The 26,921-nt window shown below is 40.3% G+C and overlaps 2 protein-coding genes and 3 long non-coding RNA genes across 5 annotated transcripts; 4 read left to right on the top strand and 1 right to left on the bottom strand.

The window, feature by feature from the left end:
- The first annotated feature begins 534 nt into the window (after positions 1 to 534).
- On the top strand, positions 535 to 2,634 carry LOC134205040 (lysosomal acid phosphatase). Its single transcript, XM_062679913.1, has 3 exons — positions 535 to 1,178; positions 1,236 to 1,478; positions 1,787 to 2,634. Exons 1-3 carry the CDS (start codon positions 930 to 932, stop codon positions 2,471 to 2,473), a joined length of 1,179 nt encoding a protein of 392 aa, XP_062535897.1. The 5' UTR covers positions 535 to 929; the 3' UTR covers positions 2,474 to 2,634.
- A 4,988-nt stretch (positions 2,635 to 7,622) lies between these two features.
- Positions 7,623 to 8,674, top strand: LOC134205043 (uncharacterized). Its single transcript, XR_009978046.1, has 3 exons — positions 7,623 to 7,737; positions 7,914 to 8,090; positions 8,239 to 8,674. It is a non-coding gene; the product is annotated as an uncharacterized LOC134205043 (long non-coding RNA).
- Positions 8,675 to 10,580: 1,906 nt separating this feature from the next.
- Positions 10,581 to 11,766, bottom strand: LOC134205050 (uncharacterized). Its single transcript, XR_009978048.1, has 3 exons — positions 11,656 to 11,766; positions 11,304 to 11,480; positions 10,581 to 10,965 (listed from the first exon to the last, which is right to left on the bottom strand). It is a non-coding gene; the product is annotated as an uncharacterized LOC134205050 (long non-coding RNA).
- A 4,206-nt stretch (positions 11,767 to 15,972) lies between these two features.
- On the top strand, positions 15,973 to 17,210 carry LOC134205055 (uncharacterized). The gene is made up of 3 exons (XR_009978049.1): positions 15,973 to 16,234; positions 16,680 to 16,815; positions 16,878 to 17,210. It is a non-coding gene; the product is annotated as an uncharacterized LOC134205055 (long non-coding RNA).
- Positions 17,211 to 21,683: 4,473 nt separating this feature from the next.
- On the top strand, positions 21,684 to 24,321 carry LOC134205057 (kanadaptin). The gene is made up of 2 exons (XM_062679952.1): positions 21,684 to 22,987; positions 23,127 to 24,321. The coding sequence occupies exons 1-2, from the start codon at positions 21,892 to 21,894 to the stop codon at positions 24,128 to 24,130; spliced, it is 2,100 nt and encodes a 699-aa protein (XP_062535936.1). The 5' UTR covers positions 21,684 to 21,891; the 3' UTR covers positions 24,131 to 24,321.
- The last annotated feature ends 2,600 nt before the right edge of the window (positions 24,322 to 26,921 follow it).

The following is a 26,921-nucleotide window of genomic DNA, read 5'->3' on the forward strand; positions in this document are numbered from 1 at the left end:
TAGGTTAGGTAAAAAAAGTGTCATAATAAAAGATAGGAAGGCTGGAAAAACCTAAATTTTCCACATTTTGATGAAACATCTAATATTTCTGCGAGGCAAAACGCCCTAGGCGGACTAACCTACAATGTACTACGCGTCTCCACGCACTATCCGCGTTTTGCCTCATGAGTTTTCCGGCAACGAAATATCACCACTTTTTTGAAAGGTGAATATTATCAATATGATTGAGATATGGACAAATTTTTAAATGGCATCAGCTAACTATAGGTATATTGTTTATCTGTTGCATGAGGTAAAAATACCCATGAAAATCGTTACAGCTAGGAAATTAAAGCAGTCTTTGCTTAGCTGGGGCATATTGCCCCTCCTTCCACTAATTTATGTATTTAAAAGAAAATACAAAGGCTGCTGAAGTAAAACATCCAAGCCCTTAAATTTATCAATGCGACGGCCTGTTTGTTTTATATACAACGGGTAGATTTTTGTGCTTTCATATGAGTTATTTTCGTCTCTCTTCATGCTACTCACACTTCCACTCGAATGAACGTGTTTTGGTACGCCTTGTGGATGGTGTGCTTGTGCGATGGGATGTATATTTTAAGCACCCATTCACGGCTTGATTATCTCAGCTGTTTAGTGTACGATCAACTTGAGGTGCTTTGATAATGTGTTTATGATCGTCTATTTATCATCATTCAGTTCTGCAGTCTTCTACAAAACACTTCAGTAGTGATGCAAATTCATAAAATGTTATAATTCAGTGCTTCTTAAAAAAGTGATTTGAAATCAAAGTGATCTTTGGTACTTGATAATTATGTAAATGCTGTGTGTTCTTTATCCATATAATCACTCAAATCAAACGAGTAACAAAAGATAGCGTGAGAGTAGACTTTTGGCTGCGCCTCGTGATACGGGACACATCGATCGTCATGGGCTGGAGCTGCTGGCAGAAGGGTAAACGAGGAATGACCGTGTCGGTTTTTTTCTTCGGGAGCATCTGCCTATCGGTGATGCTCGCTTATCTGGTGTTTGGCGATAGTACTGACGACGAAGGGTTTCGTACGCTTCGAATGACTGCCATTATGTTCAGGCACGGAGATCGTTCACCGACTGAGTTTTATCCAAACGATCCTCATCGTAATCACCAATGGACCGGGGGTTTGGGTGCATTGTCAGAGGTAACCGATTGCTTTTGCCGACGATCATACAATAAAACTGTTATATCATGATTATAGACAGGTTCCAAGCAGATGTACAACTTGGGGAAAAATCTGCGCCTTCGGTACTATCGTTTACTACCTCCGAATGGGCTTTACTCCAAGGACCATATGTACATTGTTAGCAGCTACGCCGAACGGTGCATAATGAGCGCGCAAAGTTTTATGGCTGGATTTTTGCCGCCTTTGGAAAACACAAATCCGTTGCCTATCCCATGGCAGCCGGCAGCCATAAACACCATTCCTCGGGATCGAGATACGGTGAGTTGTCAAAAGTCGTTTTGATCAGTTGGGCGTTCAATTGTCTGTTTAATTAGAAATACATGGCATGTTTGTGAATTCTACTTGATTAAATATGGTAGGGAACGTCTCCAAAAAATCAAATGAAATATAAATAGTTGAATACACGTCGATGAAAGATGAGGACGTCCTCGTGCTTACAATAGAAAAATGTGACATGATGTCACGTATGTTCTTAATTCAATCAATTGATGCCTTAACGGTCATAAAACAATACTACTTCATTCTGAAAATTAGATAACTTTGTTATATTTTTGTTCGACCAACAGATCATGGCCCAGAAGAAACCCTGCCCACGATACGAACAATCGCTCCAGCGTTTGATGGGTTATCCACCGAAGGACATTCGCGATCTGAACGAGAAGAATGCAGCACTCTATAAAACATTAACGCAATCAACCGGACAAAACATTAGCACCATCCTGGACGTGGAACTGCTCTACAACACGCTGGAAATCGAAAAGAACGCCGGCCTCGAACTTCCGGACTGGACCGAAACTATCTTCCCCGACAAAATGCTGCCGCTGGCGGAGCGCAGCTTGGCACTCTTCACCGAGACCCCGTTGATGAAGAAAATCAAGGGCGGGGCCATCATCAGTGAACTGTTGGACAATATGATTCGCAAACGATCGGGCATTCTGATGCCGGAGCGATCGATCTTCATCTACTCGGCGCATGACGTTACGCTGGTGAACCTGATGCGTACACTGAATGTAATTGACCAGACCACGGGAAAGCCGGACTTCTCGGCCACGATCGTTTTCGAGCTGCACCATAGCATTACGTTTGACGACGATTTCGAGGTGAAAATCTATTACTTCTTCAACAGCGAGGACAAGTATCCGAAGGACATCAGCATACCAAACTGCGGGCATCCCTGCTCGCTTACCAAGTTCAGCGAGTTGATGGAGACGGTCCGACTGAAGAACTACGATGAAATGTGTGCGATAGTTTGATTCTTGTTTCAAATGTGGTTGATACTTCTTGATATTGTTAGCTAGTGTAATTATTACGATCTGAGCTTTAGATTTTATATTGTTACCACCTGAAACGGTTATCCTCAATGTTGCGATCTTCTTATAGTTGATGTTTATTAAATGAATTTATTGTGAAAATTGTTAAATGATGTTTTACTAGTGATGAATGAATAAGTATATTTATTTTTAGACTAAGGGAAGAGTGTCTCGGAGTAAAACAAATGGTGACTAGTCGAGTCGGTGGTTTCAATTAAAAAGTATATTTTAGTAACTACATATTAAACATGGCATACTGCATCGTGATTGGGTTTGCTTCCCTAACACTCCCCATCAAGCGCGATAAACTGTAGGCCCAAGGATTCTCTCAGCTTTCCATGTTTGATGCGTGATAATGGTTTTGTCAGTATATCAGCTAGCATAAATTCGGTGGAACAGTATTGAACTTCAAGAATTCCAATATTTTGCAAGTCTCGGATGAAATTGAATTTTGTATCTATGTGTTTTGTACGTTGACTTCCTCCTTCAGTCCGTAACAGATTAATGCAACTCTGGTTGTCTTGTAATATAATTGGTTTTTGGAGCTTCACTCCCAGATCCGACATCAATTTTAATAACCATAGCAGTTCCTTACTTGCTTCAGAAATTTCTACGTATTCAGCTTCTGTTGAAGATAGTGTTACGTTACGCATGCTTGCTTTCTTGCTGTCCATGAAATAGGTCCTCCACCGAGTAGAAAAACGAAACCGGTATTTGACTTACGATCAGACTTATCTCCAGCCTAATCTGCATCAGCATATCCAATTAGTTCTCCAGATCCGTCAAGAAGAAGTTCCAAGTCAACGGTGGAATGTAGATAACGTAAGACTCGCTTAGCTTCTGTCCAGTCAGCTTCGGTTGGCTTGCTAACCTTGCGTCCTAATATTGAAACACTAATAGCGATGTGAGGTCTGGTACTTACCGCCAAATATAGCAAAGCTCCTACAAGGCTTATGAATTTTTCTTTGATGGGCATTATCTCCTTCTTTTGCTTGATGTTAAGGTATCCAGGATCCATCGGTATTGCAGGCTTGGCTTGATTCAATTGAAATTTGATGGCTAGTGACTTAATGTAGCTTTTCTGGTTCAGCATATATTTACCGTTTGTGTTTCGATTGACCTGAATTCCAAGGTAGTTGTTGATATCTCCGAGGCATGTTATTTTGAAATTACTTCTCAAGTAGACTACCACATTCTCGTATTCTTCTTCTTCTGGGGTTACAATGAGCATGTCATCTACGTAGAGCAGAATAAACGACATCTTTCCTTTGGTCTCCTTTACGAATAGGCAGTTATCAGCTTCTGCGGGTGTGTAGCCAAGTATCTTCAGGACATCAGTGATTTTCTTATTCCAAATTCTCCCTGACTGCTTTAGGCCATACAAACTTCTCTTTAGATAGCACACATCTTCAGCGTTGCCAGTTTCATAGTCAGGAGGTTGTCGCATATATATTGGTTTGTCCAGTTCTCCATAGAGGTAGGCAGTTTTTATGTCGATGTGTTTAACTATCAATTTACGTTCAGCAGCTACCGACAATAGTGCCCGAAACGTAACCTGCTTAGCAACTGGGGCAAATACAGCATCGTAGTCATCTCCGTATTTCTGACTAAACCCTTGAGCTACAAGGCGGGCCTTCCAACGTGAAACGTTTCCTTTTCCATCGATCTTTTTCTTATATATCCATTTGCAGCCAATGGGTTTTTCTATCCGATGGTAGTTTCACAATTTCCCATGTTCGGTTTTCTTGTAACGATATAAATTCTTCATCCATTGCTTTTTTCCACGCATCTCTTTCATTTCCTGATATAGCCTCGGTGTAATTTCTGGGTTCGTGACAATTTTCATCTACAAGTCGTCGACCACTTTCTTTATACCGCAATGGAGGAACTCCTTTCGTCGAGCGATTTGAGATTCGTGCCGGTGTATGAGTAGCTTCAATCAGTGTATTGCTAGGACGTAGAGGTCCACTTCCATTATCATCGATAAGAGTTTCATTAGCTTCATCGCAATCTTCATAATCAGATTCAGGCTCCTCCTCAGAATGTAAATGTTCGTCTATTACGTCGCCTGCAACAGTTGATGATTCACTAGTCTTGCAAGTAGCTTTTGAAATTGTAAATAACGGGTAGTCCACGAAACTTTCGTCTCCATCTATTTTACGAGATCTGTTGGTTGGTAGCAATTTGGCATCTCTACTGTTTACAACACGGTTTGTCTTCAAATCGATGAATCTATAGGCTTTCTGGTTCGTCGAATATCCAACAAAAACAAGTTTCTGTGCTGTTGATTTCAGTGTAGATCTATTTGCCTTCGGAATCCACACATACGCTTCGGATCCGAAAATCTGTAAATGATTCAGGTCTGGCTTCTCTCCCCACCACTTTTCATATGGTGTACGTTCTATTGCTATCGATGGAAGCCTATTTTGAAGATAGTTGGCAGTATAGATAGTAGAATCTATAGATGAGCGAAAGCATGGCTGAGTCGATTTTTTTGCCCGTGCACACGCGCATATGACGTCACAGCCCTTAACGTTTCCATTGAAATAGTGACGTCATGCTCGTTTGGAGACACGTTTGACAGTTCGTTTGGAGACAGAGGATTTATCTTCGCTCATCTATATATTCCACTATCTATAGTTGGCAGTACTCACGGCTTCTGCCCAGAACTTCATTGGTAGTTTAGCATCAAGCATCATACATCTGGCCATTTCCTTCAGCGTCCGATTCTTCTTTTCAGCAACTCCGTTCTGTTGTGGGGTATGTGGTGTGGTAAACTGTTGGCGAATACCTTCGGCTTTGAAAAATGCTTCTAATGACTTAAGCCCCAAACGCAATACAACGAAACGGCGACGGAAACGGAAAATTTGACAGTTAGCCCATATATTTTCTGTCAAATTTGCAGTTTCCGTCGCCGTTCCGTTGTATTGCGTTTGGGGCTTTATTCTTGAATTCCCCGCCATTATCCGAACGAAATATCTTTGGTAGCCGCCCAAAAGTAGTTTTCATTTCCCTCACAAATTCTTTCAAACGTATTTCTGCTTCCGACTTCTCGCGGAGAAAATAAACAGTGCAATAACGAGAATAATCATCTATTACCGTAAGAAAATAGCGGCAGCCTCCAGGTGTAACTGTGTTCATAGGTCCGCATACGTCCACGTGTAGTAAATCCAAAGCTTGTCCGCTCGTTGTCATTGATTGCTTCGGAAATGAAATACGGGCTGATTTTGCTTCCAAACAGCATTCACAGACAGCACGCAACCCGCAATCTGTTATCTGCATTCCCGTGACAAAGTTATTCTTCTGCATTTTTTGAACTGCGTCGTTGTTACGATGTCCCAATTGTCGATGCCATTGATGTTGACAGTCTGCGCAATGATCCTTTTCATTTACTTTCAGTGCTTCATTTACTGTATTCAACTCGTATAATCCACGTTTCAGTATAGCAGAGGCCGCTTCTTGTTTTCCCTCACGGACAGAAATTTGTTCAAATTGAACCAATGATAACGTTTGTTATATTTAATTGACAAAAAATATTTGTTTTCATGTCTATTTTGATTGTTTTTATAATGTAGAGTAGAGTGGGGCAAGAGTACGCACTTAGTTTTCAATCGATCATGTGGCCCTTATGAAGTAAGCTTCTGCATATCAAATCAGTGTCGATGATTCATATACTCATCCTTTATGTTACCCAGTGGAAAAAATATTGAAATTATTGAGATTCGTTTTAGTAGAACCCTTATTGCAAGATAAGTGAAAAACGCACTCTTACCCCACCGGTGGGGTAAAAGTGCGCATCGGGTGGGGTAAGAGTACGCATTTATCCAATCATGTGCTTTAAGTATATATTAACACAAATAAGAGTTAATAACATTTAATTGATGTTTAATGAGCATATATTAGGGAATGATTGCAGATTACGTAACTATTAAAGGGGGAGGGGGTCCTAAAAATGTGCACTTTCATACGAAAAACCATTGTTTTTTATATATACAAAAAACCACAGGGGTAAAAATATATATCAGGTTTCGCGTGTTGTATACAAAGGCATTTTCCTTAAAGAAAGTCTACCAATCACGTAACGTAAAATTTGGCTATTTCATCATCCCCCCCCCCCCTCTTACACTATTTGTATGAATCCTCTAAAAAATAAAAGGATCGTCACACATCTCACAACCCCTCCCAGCTAAACGTTGCGTAATTTATGAATGTTTCCTTTGAGTAACTGAAATTATCATTTAGATGAAATTGTGTTTTCGTACTATGTTTAGGTGTGCAACAAGTCCTAATACAATTTCATTATTTCGCTTCAGTGCTTTGTTCGCTAAGTCCTTTCTAACACCGAATTACTTCAACTTATCCTAAAAACTTGTGATAATTTCGAATTCTGTCCCTTTTTTCTTAGTTGTGGATCTTTACGCTTTGGAAGAAGTCTTATTTCGGCCGGAGATATGTGTTTGACATCATAACTTGAAGAATCATATGCGTACTCTTGCCCCACCGGTTCCTGCGTACTTTTACCCCACAGTCCCAAAAATTATTCAAGTAATGGTTATGACTTCTTGGAAAACCAACCGGATTGGTATTCTGTACCATAAAGTACTCTATACAGTAAGTTATCGAAATGGTATAATGTTCACCCGATTGAACGTATATATGGTAATGAAATACTAGTTGCGGAAATCCAATTATTTTTAGCAAAATGACCAAAAAGTTATCAAACTCCATATCTCCCTTGTTGTTTATTCAAATCGTTTACAATTACACATGATAATAGTTGGCCAGAATACCTGTCAAACTGATGCAGTGCTGCTAGTTTATCTTTTTTTATTACTTCAAAAAATCGAAAACGTACTCTTACCCCACGCGCACTCTTGCCCCACTCTACTCTAAGTTGATATTATTTCAAAATAAAATTATGTTTATTTCAATAATGCAATTTACAATAATATTATTGTTGAAATAATAATATTTCTCTTTATTCCAAATAAAATCCTTTTTATTTTTACGTGTAGTAACTCATGCTCATCCTGTGCATGAACCACGTGTAACGACATATAACTTAGAGTAACGCCTACAAAAAAGAAAACATTTCACCTGTCAATCTGTCATCTCTGCTGTTCCCAACGCGAAAGATGAAAAGTGTTTTTAGTTAAGTGACTAATCCAACAAATTCAATTAAGTTAGCTCCTCAATAAAATATACAGGTAAGTCCATTGGTTATCAATCATCAAGTTTTCGCATCCGTACTGTGAACGATGATTGTGAACGAATAATCTATTTATATTGGCTTAGGCAAATTCTATAATTTCTTCAGGATACTCACAAATTAATCATTCTTCAAAACAAGAGATATAATATTTCTCTCTTTTATTTATTACAGTATATATAATGATGCAAAGACTGCGTGCATTCTAAACGGTGGTCTGTTTTCTGGTGTTGTGCACTAACCGGAACTTTTCCAAACTGGTTCAAGGGGAAACCGGCGCATCAACATCAACAAGTAAACTTCCGTAGTATGCATACTATTGCCCAATTAGTATTGTCTATAACTTCAATAGTAAGTACACATTAAAGATAGTCGTGCATATATGTAAATCAATTATTTATCTATTAATGGAATTTATTTTAGTGGCTCTCGTTCTTAGTTGGAGCTTCGACTAACGCTAACAAAGTTTATTTAGTTCATTTTTTATTATGGTTTACAGCTTACTGGAATCAAATTTAGAACATCCGATGTAGCCATCTATCACAAGATAATGCAATCATTGGTTAGATGCACATTTTCGTTCTGTGAACCGATGCTCTCTGGCGATGGAAGCAGAATCATCACTCTTATCGTCAGTCGCATACGCAGCATTAAGGATTTTGGGAAGCATCAATGTTGCAGGTGCATGGGAGTCGACACCTAGGCTGTTTAATTATTCGTACTGTAGTAGATCTATCACAATCAAATCTAAATGGAGTTTGGTTAATTTTGCCTGCCAGACAATACAAAGTGTAATGTACAATGTATGTATCAGCGGATCGACAATTCAGCATCGCGACACGACCAGCCGAGATAAGATGTAAGAAAAAACGTATGCTAATAGAAAAATATACATAATTGCTGAATGTTTCTCAATCGAAAAGAAATATGAAAGAAAATGCCAAATTTCAAATGTAACTATATTTATTTTAATAAAATTTTGATAAATTAAAATAATAATAAGATAATTGAAACAATAATATTCTGATTGTATTTTCAATAATGAAGCAAATTGAAATAATAAACAATTTCTTTTTAAAATAACAATAATTCTGATTGATTACCCGGACGTTACCGCGTCACCACTAAAGCGAAGATTCGCACCATCAAATACTCTATTGAATTCAAACATAAAATCTTTTAATTTCAACAATATGATTTTTTGTCTGATTTTAAAAACAAATTGAATTTCTTATTACCGCCAAAACAAATTGAAATTCTTTTTGATTTTACATGAAATATTATTGTATTTACAATAGTTTTTTTTGCGTGCTTCATGATCTTGCAACCGCTAGCGTCGAAGGCGACATTCGCTCCCTTTGCAACAAGCTTTCGAACCGATATAAGGCTTGCTTCCAGATCCGGTACAAACAGTGTTTCAGAAAGAGTGATGTTGTTCTTGTTACCTGCAGAGTCATAACACATAACGCTACAGGTTCCTCTACCTTTCGCCTTCGTTGTCTTACCATCTGCCAAAGTGATCAGTAATCAGTCCGTGAAGTAGCTCCTATCTCCACACATATGCGAGGTTGCGCTTGAATCAACAATCCATTTCCCCGAAGACTTTCCGGAATCGAACATCATGAAAGCGAAATCAGTGTTCTCACGTACAGTTTTTGCTCTTGAAAAATACTTCCGTCCTTTGCGATCATCTTTCAATGTATCTGTTTCACGACTGTTCATCATCTTACGGCATTCCCGCTGCTTATGTCCAGGTTTTTGGCAATAATAGCAAATTAAACTTCTCTTACTCGTGCCTGCCTTGAGAACAGTTTCGTCGCTGAAACTTCCTTGCTTCGTGACTTCATCGATTAGTTTCATTTTGGCCAGTTCCAAGGTAAGTTCCTCATCTGCACGTCCTTCGAGAGCTGTCGTTAATGTGTTGAACGACTTCGGAAGACTGCTTAATACTAACGCAACTTGTAATTTCTTGTCGAGTTCAAGTCTAGCTAGAGATAGTCGTTCAAATGCTTCTTCCATTTCATGTCACCGCTCCATATTGTCGCGTTCGGAGTACCGTTTCAATATGAGATTTCTCAGGTACGAAACTTTCGAAGTAAGGGTAGGTTTCTCAAAATGAGTCTTTAGCTTCCCCAGGCTTCTTTGGCCGTGGTCGTTTGCTTAATGAGTCCGTGTTGGGTACTCTCCATCAGCAACCAGATCGTCGCACGCGCCCGTTGATCGCCATGGTCCCAACTGGATACATCTCCTTCCGCGATAGGTCTTGTACCAGTAACAAACTTCCATAAATCCTCGCGAATGAGAAGTAATTCTATGCTGAACTTCCAGGAATTATAGTTTGTTCCATTGAGCTTTTAAATTCCTAACTTCTCCATCTCGCGCGTGAAAATTTTTTCAACTTTGTTGACTCGTTACACGCAGAAAAAACTATTGTAAATACAATAATATTTCATGTAAAATCAAAAAGAATTTCAATTTGTTTTGGCGGTAATAAGAAATTCAATTTGTTTTTAAAATCAGACAAAAAATCATATTGTTGAAATTAAAAGATTTTATGTTTGAATTCAATAGAGTATTTGATGGTGCGAATCTTCGCTTTAGTGGTGACGCGGTAACGTCCGGGTAATCAATCAGAATTATTGTTATTTTAAAAAGAAATTGTTTATTATTTCAATTTGCTTCATTATTGAAAATACAATCAGAATATTATTGTTTCAATTATCTTATTATTATTTTAATTTATCAAAATTTTATTAAAATAAATATAGTTACATTTGAAATTTGGCATTTTCTTTCATATTTCTTTTCGATTAAGAAACATTCAGCAATTATGTATATTTTTCTATTAGCATACGTTTTTTCTTACATCTTATCTCGGCTGGTCGTGTCGCGATGCTGAATTGTCGATCCGCTGATACATACATTGTACATTACACTTTGTATTGTCTGGCAGGCAAAATTAACCAAACTCCATTTAGATTTGATTGTGATAGATCTACTACAGTACGAATAATTAAACAGCCTAGGTGTCGACTCCCATGCACCTGCAACATTGATGCTTCCCAAAATCCTTAATGCTGCGTATGCGACTGACGATAAGAGTGATGATTCTGCTTCCATCGCCAGAGAGCATCGGTTCACAGAACGAAAATGTGCATCTAACCAATGATTGCATTATCTTGTGATAGATGGCTACATCGGATGTTCTAAATTTGATTCCAGTAAGCTGTAAACCAAGATGAATACACAGCTAGGTGTTTCAATCTGCACAAGTTATGGACGAGAAGAAGGCGGGGGTGAAAAATTCATTTTCGGTGCAAAACATAAACAAACCGGCTGGCTCTCCCATACTAAAATCCAAGATGGCTGAATCGTGAATTTGGCAGATTGGAACACCTAGTGGTGTATTCATCTTGCTGTAAACCATAATAAAAAATGAACTAAATAAACTTTGTTAGCGTTAGTCGAAGCTCCAACTAAGAACGAGAGCCACTAAAATAAATTCCATTAATAGATAAATAATTGATTTACATATATGCACGACTATCTTTAATGTGTACTTACTATTGAAGTTATAGACAATACTAATTGGGCAATAGTATGCATACTACGGAAGTTTACTTGTTGATGTTGATGCGCCGGTTTCCCCTTGAACCAGTTTGGAAAAGTTCCGGTTAGTGCACAACACCAGAAAACAGACCACCGTTTAGAATGCACGCAGTCTTTGCATCATTATATATACTGTAATAAATAAAGAGAGAAATATTATATCTCTTGTTTTGAAGAATGATTAATTTGTGAGTATCCTGAAGAAATTATAGAATTTGCCTAAGCCAATATAAATAGATTATTCGTTCACAATCATCGTTCACAGTACGGATGCGAAAACTTGATGATTGATAACCAATGGACTTACCTGTATATTTTATTGAGGAGCTAACTTAATTTAATTTGTTGGATTAGTCACTTAACTAAAAACACTTTTCATCTTTCGCGTTGGGAACAGCAGAGATGACAGATTGACAGGTGAAATGTTTTCTTTTTTGTAGGCGTTACTCTAAGTTATATGTCGTTACACGTGGTTCATGCACAGGATGAGCATGAGTTACTACACGTAAAAATAAAAAGGATTTTATTTGGAATAAAGAGAAATCTTATTATTTCAACAATAATATTATTGTAAATTGCATTATTGAAATAAACATAATTTTATTTTGAAATAATATCAACTTACATTATAAAAACAATCAAAATAGACATGAAAACAAATATTTTTTGTCAATTAAATATAACAAACGTTATCATTGGTTCAATTTGAACAAATTTCTGTCCGTGTACTAGGGCACCACTCCTGGGCCCATAACCTCTCGGAGTAAAACAAATGGTGACTAGTCGAGTAGGTGGTTTCAATGAAAGTATATTTAGTAACTACATATTGAACATGGCATACTGCATCGTGATTGGGTTTGCTTCCCTAACAGAGTGACCTTTACAGTCTTTAAATGTCGTCTCCATTCAGCAATCTACGGAGGGTCCGCAAAATGTCTTTTGATTGATCTCAACCTCAGATCTTGCAACAAACTCCTTTGACGTCCTCACGTCTGTGGAGTGGACGTCCTGACGCCCCTAACTAGCTCACCTTGTATTTCTCCCAGGGTCGACTAACATCCTGCTTAAGGGGCACACGCAACCTTCCAGGTAGACGAAACAATAAAGAAGAGCTTCAGAAATAGCACAGGGATAGCTTCCGATATTAAAAGACGGACAGGTACATTCTAATTCATTTTGTTTTTATTTTAGGTTGAATCGTGGGTTAGGGTTAAATGTTAGTGACGTTGCGGCCGATCGGAGTAGTTGGGGCCCATGGTTGGCATGCTACAGGTAGGGTAGGTGGGCGTTCAAACATACCTTTTCCGGAGTGGGGGACTTGGGTGGTCACTTCCGGAGTCTTGGCGAGGATTCGGGGATAGAAGCGGGCCAATGCTAGAGCGATCGTTCGGTATCGTCTGAGCTCTTGATGCAGGACTCTTTGCGGCGTTGGATCGTACGCGATGATCATGGAGGACCGGAGCGACCTCTCCGTTCAGAAGAAGCTCGGATTCGAAGGAAAGCGATCTACGTCACCCGGTTGGCGGCGCTGGGTGGGTACCTGGGCCTTCGCTTGAGAGGCTTTCCTACAACGGCGGGGCTAGCCTGCCCACAAGGCGGGATCGATGTTTCGACGGTAATCGATGTTCCGGCTGGGTGTGTCGAGCCTGCTCCACCACCCTTCGGGAGGGTCGACCGGGACGATGACCGGTGAGAGCGATCCAAGCTGCACGGAGCGGTTTTTTGAGTGGCCCCGGGTTCTTCGCGGTTGGCGTCGCGTGGCAGAAAACCTCGTGTTTGCGGACGACAAACTTTGAGGTTACCCTGGCCGCTGTCTGCTTGTCGGCGGCGTACCGACCAAAAGTTGACGTGTGGCTTCCTTTGCTGCGAGGGGTATCGTTCGGAACTCTTTTGCACTCCCGGACTTCACCGACCGGTTGGGGCGATACACTCCTCTTGCGTCCAGCTACGTGTCGACGCCGCACAGACCAACGTGGAAGGGTTGCGATCTTCCACAGCTTCACTAGCGCTACAGGCGGCCTCGGAAATCTTCAAAACTTGGCTGGTTTCCTAGCGCGTGTTTGGTGACCTCTGTCTTGGCCCTTGACGATTGGGGTCCTCACTTTTCAACGCTAAACGACGGCGGTTGGATCGTGAACTTCGATCCCGAGAAAAATCCACGCGGAAACTCGCTACTTTTCGACCTCTTCTCGTGACTGGTCTGCCGTTGACTCTCTGGCTGGTCCCTCTTTTTTCCTTTCCACCTTTCTATCCCCCTCCCGTTTCCTCATACTTTTTTGTCTTCCTTCTCTTTCGGTTGTCAATTCGCTCCGGATGTATCTCTTCGCCGTCGCCGCAGTGGAGATGTGAACCGGTGGCGTTAGTCGGGTACACGGTCAAGCCGGAATAGCCACATAATAACTATTTTATTTATGTGCCTATTCGCTAACTGAGGTGCTTCATGCATAACCTCACAATATTTTGTTCTTTGATTAGTGTTCGGTTAGTAAGAGCTAGGATAGGATGTGACAACTCAATTGAGACTGCCTTGTTGTTTTTTAGTCGGTTGCTCTGACGAGGTGGTCGCCAGTGCAGCCAAAGTTATTTGGTACAAAATCTTCCAAATATCACGTTACAAAACTTGATGATTTTCTTTTCGTTGCATCCATTGTTTATGTAAGAGAAGCGAAATGCGCCATGACTTCTAGATCGAAAATGACAGAAAGTTGAAATATAATGCTTCAAAATCAACAGTTTTAAACGTTTACAACTCTTGAGAATAATTTATATGGCATTTGCAGTTCAACATAAATTTATTTTTTACCAAAAAACTGGAACTTAAACATTTATGTTTTTGCTTAACTTCAACTTTACAAACCTGCAACACGGCCAGACTAACAACATGCTGCCCTACGAAAAACGCGCCTCCACTAATCGAAGTAATCGTTTGTCATTTTCAACCAACCAGCAACCGGTACGATTGTGACAGAAAATCGGTACGATTTTTACTGACTACTTGGCACATCCTATCCTATCCTAAGAGGTACCGTTTAGTGCATTCTGGCTGATAATCCTTGAAAATTGTTATCGTCTGTAACAATCTCAACTTTCTCGCTGTGCACCTCTCCTTCTTGTGCCGGATAGTATTGGGAGTGCGCAATAAGAACGACTTGTTCGATTGACATTTGAACACAAAGTGAAGTTTATTTAACCCTATAAATTACATAGCCTACTACTATAGTCGCAGCTTACTGCTCTCTAATACTCCTTCTTAAGCTGGCGTCATTAATTGAGCAAACCCATGGCTTTTCGATTACGCTCAAGTTTAATTCTTTGCAATAGCGCCGGGAGTGGGTAGGACAGGTAGGACATGTTCTACGCATGAATTTTCCTGGGTGGGACAGTCAAAGTATTGTCCTACCCATGATTGTTGTAAGAACATATGAAGTCATTGGATGGCAAGAATTTGTGTGTTAGCAGATGATTTTAAAGTTAATCAGAGTTCAAATAAAAATCATATAGATGTTTTTGGAATCCTAAAGCAATAGACTACTGATTGTTGCTTAGGATTTCAGGCACTTTAAAATCCCTAATGCGCTCAAAGATGTCTATAGGCTTTACATTAGGTGAAATAAAAGTTGTTGAAATCTGCAAATGCGATTTATTAAATATTTTAGAAGTTATGATAAAGCACGATTGAATGGATTATTAAAAGCCCACGGAAAAAGTCTTCTTCAAATCTCAAAAGATCTATGAAATCTGGGGAACCAGAAACATACCGAAGACCGCTCTTCAAGGGTTCTGAGCTCCGAAAGCAGATTCTTTGACACTTATGCGATATTTGGGTAGTTTGCTTTGGATCGTTAAATCCTGGAAGTAATATGAAATCCTAGCAGTTAGAATTAATTGATTGAAACCATTGAATTTTTTTTAAATTTCTGTGACCGGTGACTTCTTCTGGAAGCTTGTAAATATATTCGATGATCGATAATGGAAAAGTATTATTTCTCCCTATTTCTCCTAAAAATCGAGGAAATTTTATCTAATCATATAAATATTCAGGCCGCTAGAACTTTTCAAGTTCTAATTATTTTTGGAATTGATTATATTGCAAGCATAACTTTTCCATTTTGAAATGAATTTCATAACAACATGGTACACTACTGCTCTCAGCGGCAGCATAGGTAAAATTTGCATCGATTTCTCAATACCAGTACTGTTGCCCAAATCGGAGACATGATCGGTGGTCTAGCGGCTATCGTTTCTGCCTATGAGCAGAAGATCATGGGTTCGATCACAGGCTCGGCCATTCCTATTCTGTATGCCTTAGTTTTTTTTGTGTTTCACGTTCTACCTAAACGATGCCTATACCGTTACAACTTTCACACTAAGGGCCGATGTCCACGTAGCGGTTTTGAATTTGCGTGCACGCAGCGTCAACGCAATTGCGGTAGGAAGTACCCAACATCAAATAGAATCATGCACACGCACTTGCGTTAACGCGGCGTCGACACGCGTCTCATTTTCGGCGAGAGTTACCGCAAAGTCACCGCAATTCTCCACAGGAACGCAGCGTGCACGCGAGTATTTTTTTTTGACATTTCTCTATTCTTCTTCTTTCCAACAAGATTTCTAATGGGAAAATCTGTGATGTGAAAGAATGTGTCAGAGCGAAATCAAAACAAACAAAAATACTTCGCAAATCAGTTCATTTTGGTTTCGCAAATTAATTTGCAAATTGCAACACTTTTCAAATCTAGCTTCTTTAAATAATAGCAATTGTAATAGTTCGGAGCGGTAAGTGTTTCTTTCGTTCCTGCGTTAGTACCAGTCACGGTCAAAACACCTTTGGAAAGAACTGACGAGCAACCATCCCATGCTGGTGGATAGATTCAAAGTCAACGGAAGTATGTGCATGATAGGGGGCCGTTCAAAAATTACGTCCAAGGTTTGAGGGGGGGAGGGGGGTCAGAGTTTTGTGACAGTTTGTGACAGGGGGAGGGAGGGGGGTTCGTCTTATGTGACGTCCGTCCACAAGAAAAAAATACTGAAAGCATTTTAGAAACAACTTGCATTTTAAAAACATTCAAACTGTTAGTAAGGGACATAACTCACTATGTTATTGTGAAAATAGTGTACGAAAAAGATAAACCACAGTAATCGCTAAAATAAAAATGAGACATGTACGTACAGGGGGAGGGGGGGGGTGTCAATTATTTGTGACAGTTTGTGACAGGAGGGGGGGAGGGGGGTTGAAAATGCCGAAAAACGATGGACGTAATTTTTGAACGATCCCTAGTGTTGTGACGATAATTGTACCAACTTTATCAGAATAAATTGATTTCCGAACAGACGGTGATGTGGCAGTTTAGGGTTGAGTGACAGAGCAGGCAAAATTCAACCAACAAAGTGCATTCCGCGGGACCCTGTATAGGTACACCAAGGAAGGCGATACCAAGTCCGCCATGGGCAGAATTATTAAATATAGGTTCGATACTGAGGTTCCTATATATTGGTTTTTCTATTGCTGATATATGTTCATGTTTTTAGGAATGTCAACGGAAGGATGTCGTCAAATAATGTGGATTGCAATTATAAGAAGAAACGAGATCAGATAAAGAGATGGCTAGCTACAGTAAGACTCTGGGACTAATGCGTTTCTTGTAGTGTTGTTGGCAACGCTACTGCGATCGGTCCGTGCTGCAGTGAGGTGAAAATTGCAATGATAATAACGATTCGTTTGGCATTTAGATAGCACTTCTTTGGAAGAACAACGACAAACGTAGCAACACGCCAGCAATCGCTTGCGATGCTTTCGGAGGAGAATTTTAAGCACCATATTTGTAGGAGTGACTGCAGTATCTGACCAAAATGTTTAATGACTTTTTATTCCGGAACAAATGATTCGCCGATAAATGGAACTAATAAAAATCGAACCCCAAACGCAACAGATGCTCAATTCAAGACAAGAACAATTGAATGCCTGAACCTACTATTATTCAAGATTAATCTCTTCCTATGAAGTACACCCGATTCTTTTTTTACACGGGGGATGCGTTCCGCTTAAAAAAAGTTTTCAGTTCAAAATTTTAAAATCCGTGTAAAAAAAGTTTTATGATTTCTCGACAAATCATGCAAAATGGAGCAACTTTGTAAAATTTTTGTATGGGATTTTTTTACACGGACGTGTAAAAAAAACCGTGTAAAACAGAATCGGGTGTAATAAATTTAAGTTGGAAATAAAGAATGAGCAACATTATGAAATTGTAATAATATTCATTTATTATGATTGTAGGAAACATATTGGGATTAAGCAAAGCGATGCCAAATATCTGTCTCTCTGTATTGAAAACTCGTTTATTCAACCAATCAAATTGTGCGGCACGATTTCAATTTCACAGCTCTACAATTAATTTCGAAAGTTCAAACTTTTCATTTTAGAAGTAATGGGGGACTTTTAAATCTACAGTGAGTTAATTTTTCTACTCTACTAAAAAGCATTAATTGAACTTTTTATTTTGGTATAATACTGAATCACAGAGAACAGACGTTCATCTTCATTCGCGTGCTTGTGTAAAGTTTGTACTGGTCATTTTAAAGTATGTCGTTATGCCCCCGTTGCGCGGTGCTAGTGTTCATTCCGAATTGCTCCTAGGCTCGCTCCTAGGTGGCAGCACTACATTGTTTATGAAGTGTATGCCAACGCCATCACATAGTGGAATTGAGTTTTTATGTCGGGCAGCCTGCGTTGGCGGCGCTGAGGTGGGATTTAAATCTTTACACACGTTTTTAACGAAATTTTGTTCGAGCATCCATGTCTGTTCTCTGTGACTGAGTTACATTCACTAGTCTGTTAAGGCTGGTTTACAGTTCGGAAAACGTTTCCCGGGATTTGGTCTCCCATGTAATTTAAATGGGAGCGGGATTTGCGTTTCCCGTGACAGGAGCAGAAGTCTACACGAAAAAATATTTTCCTGAAGTGTAAACCCAATCGCTTATTCACTCTCACTCAATTACTCACTAACTCTTTCTCACTCACTCACTCTCATTCACGTACTTTCACACACTCATTCTCACTCATTCACTCAACCTCACACTTACTCACGAATTCTCACTCACTCGCTTTCACTCAATCACTCGTTCACTCACTCACTCACTTTGACTTACTCACCTACTCTCACTTACTCATTTTCACTCACTCATTTTCTCTTTCTCTCCCACTCAATCGCTCTCTCTCACTCATTCTCTCATTTCTCTCGCTATATCTCCCTCTTCTCGTTATTTTTTCAACTCTTGTATAAAGAAATCCGAACCAAAACCCCGAAGTGTAAATTCAAGCACGGGCGAGATACGCAGATTCTCAAATCCCGAAGCAAAATCCTGAAGTCAAGACAACATTTTCAAAACGACTTATCTGCTTTTGTAAACAAAGATTCGAACGTCGATTTGGCGAATCTGATAGCACTCCCACGCAAACCAACACTATCAATAGGCAGGTGAAGGTTTCGGCTACCTGATGATGGCGTTGGTTTGCCTCGAAGTGCTATCAGAGTCGTCAAATCGACGTTTGAATCTATGTTTACAAAAGCAGATAAGTCGTTTTGAAAATTTTGTCTTGAAGTGTAAACCCAATCACGGAAAATGTTTTGACAGTGGAGACTTATCGGCGGAAAATTTTCCCTGACAAAACCCGGAGCAAAATCCCGTAACAAATCCCGCGGACACGTTTTCCGAACTGTAAACCAGCCTTTATCATGACTTTCGAATTCTATATTGGTGCTACGCCGACAATATTTGAATGGAGAACTCGATTCATATTGGAAGAGAATGAAAAATGCAGGGGGAGAAGGTGGAGCACTGAATCCCTACCCCAACATGTGCGACATCTGGATTTGGTTCTAAACTGTAAACAACAGTGTTAATTCTCTACTACCTTTTTGTTATGGCGAGGCAATTTTTATGCACACTTTTGTTTTCGATATTTTATCAAAATTAAACACTCAATCATGCAGCAATATAACGATGTGGTATGCTTGAGATACCTGCTTGATTATAGGGACTCGAAAAAGAATTTATTTGCAGTAACTAACCGAATATAAAAATGTTCACATTAACGATTGCGCCCTAACACCGGTTCTAAGCTTCGATGCAGAGTACACGAGCTTTGTTCGCCAGTGACAGGCATATGAGGCCCTTGGAAAAATGACAAACTGACAACAGCTGGTAGGCGGATGACATTTGGCGTGACAGATGGGTTTTACGTTAGAAGTTTTGCGGCAAATTGCCACTTGTCGTGTGCATTCCCAGCCTGATTCAACGCCGAATAACGCTGCGTCAACGCAGCTTGAAAAAACGCTACGTGGACATCGGCCCTAACAGTTCCAAAACCTCCCGTGGTACCGATGGAAGGACGTAGAGTTCTCTGCTTCAGAAGACACTTATTTTTCTATTTTTTCTTTTAGAGTCATCTGTCAAGGTGATTTTTTTTTCACATTGAGTGTTTTGAAAATAAAAGTTCAAACACTTTTGTGCTCATATTTAAGATGAATTTCAAGAATTGATACATACTCAGACCCGACGAAACATATGATTGAATTAAATACATAACTTTCGATTCTAAAGTTTTCACTTTTATTTTAAAGAAAAAATATCAATTCTTAGAATGAAAGTACAATATATTTGATAAAATAATATTTCTCGGGTACTTATTCAAAAGGACGTATGTGATTTTGTAAACAAAGATTCAAATGTCGATTTATCCGATCTGATGGCACTCCCACGCAAACCAACACCACTAACAGGTAGCCGAAGCCTCCCCCTATCTGTCTATGGTGATGGTTTGCGTGGGAGGGCCATCAGATCGGACAAATCGACGTCTGAATCTTTGTTTACAAAATCACATACGTCCTTTTGAATAAGTACCCGAGATTTGTTCTTTCTGTGTACGTTAACGTTAGAATTCTAATTTCATTTACAATTTAATGAATGGTTTATAGAATGTATTGTTATAATGTATTTCTATTATCTCATCTACAATAAAATCTATTGTAAATTTATTGTGTGTTATAGTGATGTTACAATAAATTGTATTGTTTTTCTATAATATTTTTTATTCGGGTGGCCGGGTGGTTGAACAGCACAAAAAAAAATCAGCAAAATATTTATGACTGGCCTCCAGCGAAAAAAAAAGTGTGTAGATGAGTTTAACCGTGTAGCGATTGTCTAAATCAAGACAAAATTTTCAAAACAACTTATCTGCTTTTGTAAACAAAGATTCAAACGACGATTTGACGAATCTGATAGCTCTCCCACGCAAACCAACACCATCAATAGTGCTGGTAGTGCTGGTTTGCGTGGAAGAGCTATTAGATAAAAGATATTTTAGTTACTAGATAAAGATTGTCGCTTCGGTTCCCTTTGTTCTGCTGTCCGGAACATGTTATAGAGGTTGCTAAGCCCAGTGTGAAAATTACGGAAAAACAGGTAACCATTTTATTATCATTGGGGTTCTTCCGCAGAACTCGATGAAAACAACAACAAACAAACTTCAACTCAGTCATCCCACCTGGTAAAATTCATCAAATTTGAAGCCCTGTGACTGGAAATGCAGGTTCGTGAGCAATTGCACCATCTGGGTTAACTGTTCTGACGGCTATTTGTTATTATTTTCATCGAGTTTGGAATCAGCTGGGCCAGCCAATGTGAGCTGTCAGCAATCTCAATGGGTACCAAGCTGTCAAATCGTATGGATTTTCCTTCTTTGACATTTAGCTCCCCTATCCACGCCAGCAAAAGATGTTCCGGACAGCGACAATCTTTATCTAGTAACTAAAATATCTTTTTATTAGATTCGTCAAATTGTCGTTTGAATCTTTGTTTACAAAAGCAGATAAGTCGTTTTGAAAATTTTGTCTTGAAATCAGTTTTGAACTCAACTTTTGGGTTTATTTATCTGTCCGTGCACATCCACACTGAAAACCAAAACTACCCAAAAGTGGGTTGTTTGCACTCAAAACCGTGGTTTGGACCAATAACCCAAATTTGAGTAAAATGACTTTTCTGGCACTATAGGTAGTTTGCCTTTAATCCCATGTAAACAATTTACCCGGACCTTAATCAACTCAAAATATAGAATATTGAATTTACTCAAATTTGGGTTATTGGGCTGAGCAACCTCGGTGAGGTGTTTGCATCTTGCTCTAGTTTTGATAGCAATCATGGGAAAGAAAGGGAAAACTACCCAAATTTGGGTAAATTTTCTCTGCGATATTCTCATGAGTGCGTATAAATATTGAACTCAAAGTTTGGGTTGATTTATCTGTCCGTGCATCGAACAAAAAGTCTCCAATTCAACTGACAGACAGAGTTGTCAAATTTTTAAAACATTGTAGATTTGAAATCGTTTTTGCGTTTTTCAGGAAATTTAACAGTTTTGTCAAGAAAAACGGAAATCTTTTTCCCAGTTTCAGTGTCACCGATAAACATAGTTTAAGAGTGGTATCTTAAACATCTTCGGACTGTGTTGTAGACTGAAAATTGTTCTATTTAAAAAGTTAGCAAAATAATGAACGACGACGAATCTACATTCAAGAAACCATCGATAGATCTGAAGCTTCTTGGCAAAAGTCGTGTGCCGGAACTTCCTATCAATGCATCAACAGTGGATGTCCCAGAACCGTCGACGTCCGAGGATGCATCTTCTCTGGTGGAAAAGGAACAGGTGCTGGCCAGCGATACAAACGAAATACCTCCTATTCCGTACAAAGAACCCGCCTGGTCCCGGAAATGTGACGGCGCCTTGAGGTATGACTTTGAGGTTCTAAAGAATGGTGTGATCATAGAAAATGTCGATCATTTGGAGAACAAGGCGTTTTGGATATTTGGCCGACTTCCGAATTGTGACATCAACATGGCGCATCCCACCATCTCCCGGTACCATGCCATTTTACAGTACAGAGCAGCTGTGGATGATGCAGCGAAGGACGAATCCGACGAGGAGGAAGAAAGTAAACCAGCTCATATTACCATCGAACCGGGATGGTATCTGTATGATCTCAATAGTACTCACGGAACCTTTTTAAACAAACAACGTTTGAGGCCAAAGACGTACGTGAGAGTCCGAGTGGGATACATGATAAAACTCGGATCCAGTACACGGACGTACATCTTGCAGGGTCCTCCAGAAGATGAGGACGAACCGTCGACAATGACCATCACCGAGATGAAAGAGATGCGTCAAAAACAGGAAAAGCTTCGGGAAGAGATGGCCGAAATTGAACGGCAAGAGAAGGAACGGATTGAAAAGCTTAAGGAATCGGAAGGCATTAGCTGGGGTATGGCGGAAGATGCCGACGAGGAGACCGACCTGGCACACAATCCTTTCGCCGTGTCCAACAACGAGGAACTGTTTCTAGACGACCCAAAGAAGACTCTTCGTGGATACTTCGAGCGGGAGGGCCACGATTTGGATTACAAGCTGGACGAACTGTCGGTTGGGAACTACGTATGCAAAGTTGAACTGCCGGTGGATGACGATTTTGGTCGACCGATTGTGGCGGAAGTCACACACAAGGGCAAAAAGAAGGAAGCTGTTGTACAATGCGCACTGGAAGCCTGCCGCATACTGGATCGGTACGGTTTGCTCCGACAGGCCACTCATGGTGAGTTATTCAAAAATGTTGTAGATGACAAATTATGCAAAATTGTTCACAATTTCACACACTCAGTTTTGATTATTTAAAGTTAGTAGAAATGAACGTAAATTGAGGCGACAACCGTCAATGATTTTTTCCTTTGCAGAACCTCGTCGGCGACACAAAAAGACATCCGACTCGGATGAAGATGACGACTTCCTCGATCGAACTGGAGACGTTGAACGACGTCGCCAACGGAAGCAAACCAAGAACTCTACTGAGGTCCACACGTACGAAGATCTGATTCGACGCGAATCAGAACTGCTGGAACAGTTGGAGGCAATTGAAAGCAAGCTCCAGCAGCGGCAAATGATCCAGAAAGGAACCCGTCTGCCGGAAAACGATGATGATGTGGATGATTTCTTAACAAAGCTGTCGGAGGACAAACCGTATGATAAGTTTGAAGTTCGCCGGCTAAGACTGGAGAAGGAACGACTTCTTAAAGATCATGCGACGCTTCAGAAGCTTATCAAAATAGCCAAACCACTGGACCTCCCGAGCATGAACCAGGGTGCCTCAGGTTCTGGAACTAGCAAAGAGGAAATGAAGAAAAAAATGATGCCACTCTTTGGAAAACGGAACAAACTGAGTAAGACATTCGGAATAAAAAAGTCCGAAATCAAGGTCGGAGGAGCTACAAGCACACATGGCGAAGAAGTCGAAGAAGAAGATGAAGTGGAAGGGCTTGAAGAAGTTAGGACGGAGAAAACACAGGAAACCCAAAAGGTAAAACCTGATGCTAAATCCGATAGAGTTCAAGGCCCGTCATTTGATCGCAAGCTAGTTGAACAGCACGCCGAGAAGCATCATACGGAGGAGCAGCAGGTGGAAGATAAAAATGACCATGTCGATTCTGCGCCAGTGGACGATGATAGCAAAAAACGTAAAAGTGAGGCAGATCATGAAGACGTTTCGAATACGTTATCGGCGACGTCTAGTGCTAGCAAGAAGAAACGGAGTCGGACTCGTACACGGGATCGTAACCGTGACAACGTAGATTTTGACGACACTGACGAACTGCAGAGCGCGGAAAAGAACATCGAGTGGGTTCCACCGCAGGACCAGACCGGCGATGGAAGAACATCGCTAAACGAAAAGTTTGGTTACTAGCTAAATGTGGAACATTGTTGTACCAAGCAGAGTATTTTCTTTGAAAATTCTAGATACTACCGTGAAGCTTTTAAGTCGAATCGACTGTGAAATATTATACTGTTGGAAACTAATGTTCCATGCGTTGTGCACTTGTACCGTATTTCAAAAATATGATCAGTCACAATGGAATATACTAAACGATTTAGGAATTTAGCATTAGCTTTAATGGGAAATATCACGGCCCGCATAGTTTTTTCAATTTTGGCATTCCCCGCTATTGCATTAATGTTTTTTTTTGCTCTAAGGGTCAATTTCTTCACTTCCGCTTAAGCCTTAAACCAACGTATGGGTAAGCACCGCTTAAGAGTTAAGCGAAGGTGGAGAAATTGGCCCTAAGTGCTGCTGAATGCCAGGTTTTTCCCGGTGACTTAAATTTCTCGTCTTTTGCCGTTTTCCCGGTTCGGTGACCACCCTGTTTTGCCTTTCTCGCGCAAAAAAAAATCAAAATCGAAAAAATCGATACCTCTACAAAAAGCTGCATTTATCCGTATACAAGTGCTATCAAAGCGACCGTGCGCCGCTGAAAGCATACTAGCCCTGCCCAGGATCATCGACAACGGCAACGCCAACGGATTCGAACGGAAATGGAGATAGAGACAATGAATCAAGGGTTGACAGTTGTGCCATTCCACTCCTTGAGTAGAGTGACTATCTGCTTCTTCACAATTTGGTTCTTGTTGCAAAGTAGGGACAGGAAGTGCTTGCGGCTAGGCTGGAAGGCTGTGGCAAAGCGGAGAAGAGCACACAGACTGCTTCCTCCTCTTTCCTCTTAGATTTTGTACTCAGCAACAGAAACGACAGATAAGCGAGCCAGGGACTCGTCCGGCATTTAGCACCATCCACAGAACACAAAAAGGTGTCTGGAGAGCGCAAACCAGGAGAATAGGCCAACGAAAGTTGTAAGCAATAGAGAACCGCGTAAGACAAAGCAAGGGCGAAACAAGCCAGTCGGTACCGGAGGAGGTAAGCCAAACCGACAAAGAAAACCAGCGGTCGGGCGGTTCCTGGTATACGGTAGTCAAGAAATCAAAGAAGAAAGTTGCAACCACGCACCCGGCGAGAGGATGAGAAAGAGCGCTACGCCGACGAGTAGAAACCACGTCTAAGAAACTGGCGGACCTCGGTGAAGAGGTTCGCAGCATAAGGCGGACGAGAGTGGGCGTGATGATCCTTGTATTAAGGAAGGGCTCACAGGCGAGCAGTACTTCAAATGGAGCGCTAGCCCAGGAAGTCCTAGGCGAGAGAGTAGAAGTGAGGACTCTACAAGACGAAGTGACCCTCGAATGTATGCCGCTGCTTGAGGTCACGACATCGGAAGAAATCGCCTCGGCCATCCATCTGCGAAGAGGACCGCAGATTGCCACGGTGACTGCCACGGCACTGGCTCCTTCCGAGCGATGTCCAACGAGACTGAAGACTACAATCGATGTACTATTCCCGCATCATAGCACAACCCATTGGCCGCCACCAGCAAGGGTAGGAGCTAAGAGCTAATGATGGTGGCAAAATCCCTCGATCTGAGAAAACCACCTGGTCCAGACGGGATCCCGAACATGGCGTTGAAGGCAGCCATAAGTATTTAATTAAGTATTAAGAATTTAGTAAGAAAGTATTTTGATTTAATTTTCGCCACCCCCGTGATCTAATATTCACCACCCCGTTGAAACGAATGTTTCGAACGGATATTGAATCTATGTAGAATGGGGCAAGAGTGCGCGTGGGGTAAAAGTACGTTTTCGATTTTTTGAAGTTATAAAAAAAGATAAACTAGCAGCACTGCATCAGTTTGATAGGTATTCTGAACAACTATTTTCATGTGTAATTGTACACCCGATTCTGTTTTTACACGGATTTTTTTTTACACGGCCGTGTAAAAAAAATCCCATACAAATTTTTTGCAAAGTTGCTCCATTTTCCATGATTTGTCTAGAAATCATAAAACTTTTTTACACGGATTTTCAAATTTTGAACTGAAATTTTTTTTTTACACGGAACGCATTCCCCGTGTAAAAAAGAATCGGGTGTAAACGATTTGAATAAACAACAATGGAGATATGAAGATAGTTAATTTTCTGGTCATTTTGCTAAAAATAATTGTGTTTTCGCAACTAGTATTCCATTCCCATATATACGTTCAATCAGGTGAACATTATAGTGATTATACCATTTCGATAACCTATTGTAGATAATAGAGTACTTTATGGTGCAGAACATTAATTCGGTTGGTTTCCCAAGAGGTCAAAACCATAAACCGAATACATTTTGGGGCTGTGGTGTAAAAGTACGCAGGAACGGGTGGGGCAAGAGTACGCATGTGAATCTGTTCTGATTTCAAACCCATATTTCCGGCCGAAATAAGACTACTTCCAAAGCGTAAAGGTCCACAACAAAGAAAAAAGGGACAGAAATCGAAAATAATCATAAGTTCTCTTTTTAAAGATAAGTAATTTGGTGTTAGAAAGGACTCAGCGAACTAAGCACTAAGGCGAAATAATAAAATTGTATTTGGTATTATTCTACACCTCAACATAGTCCGAAAACAAAGTTTCATCTAAGGCTCTGTCTCATTTCCCGAATTAAATTTAATTTTACTTAAAACTGACAGTTCAAAAATTTTAAAATCACCCGGCCATAAGAATGGCTGCGTGCTACCCAGCAATTCCAATAAGACATCGATCGAGAATGATTCGATATCTGTCAAAAGTAATCCTGCTCATCCAGCAGGGTTATTCGATAATTATTGAACTGT

This window comes from Armigeres subalbatus, chromosome 1 (genome assembly GCF_024139115.2).
Source record: "Armigeres subalbatus isolate Guangzhou_Male chromosome 1, GZ_Asu_2, whole genome shotgun sequence".
NCBI classification, from domain to species: domain Eukaryota; kingdom Metazoa; phylum Arthropoda; class Insecta; order Diptera; family Culicidae; genus Armigeres; species Armigeres subalbatus.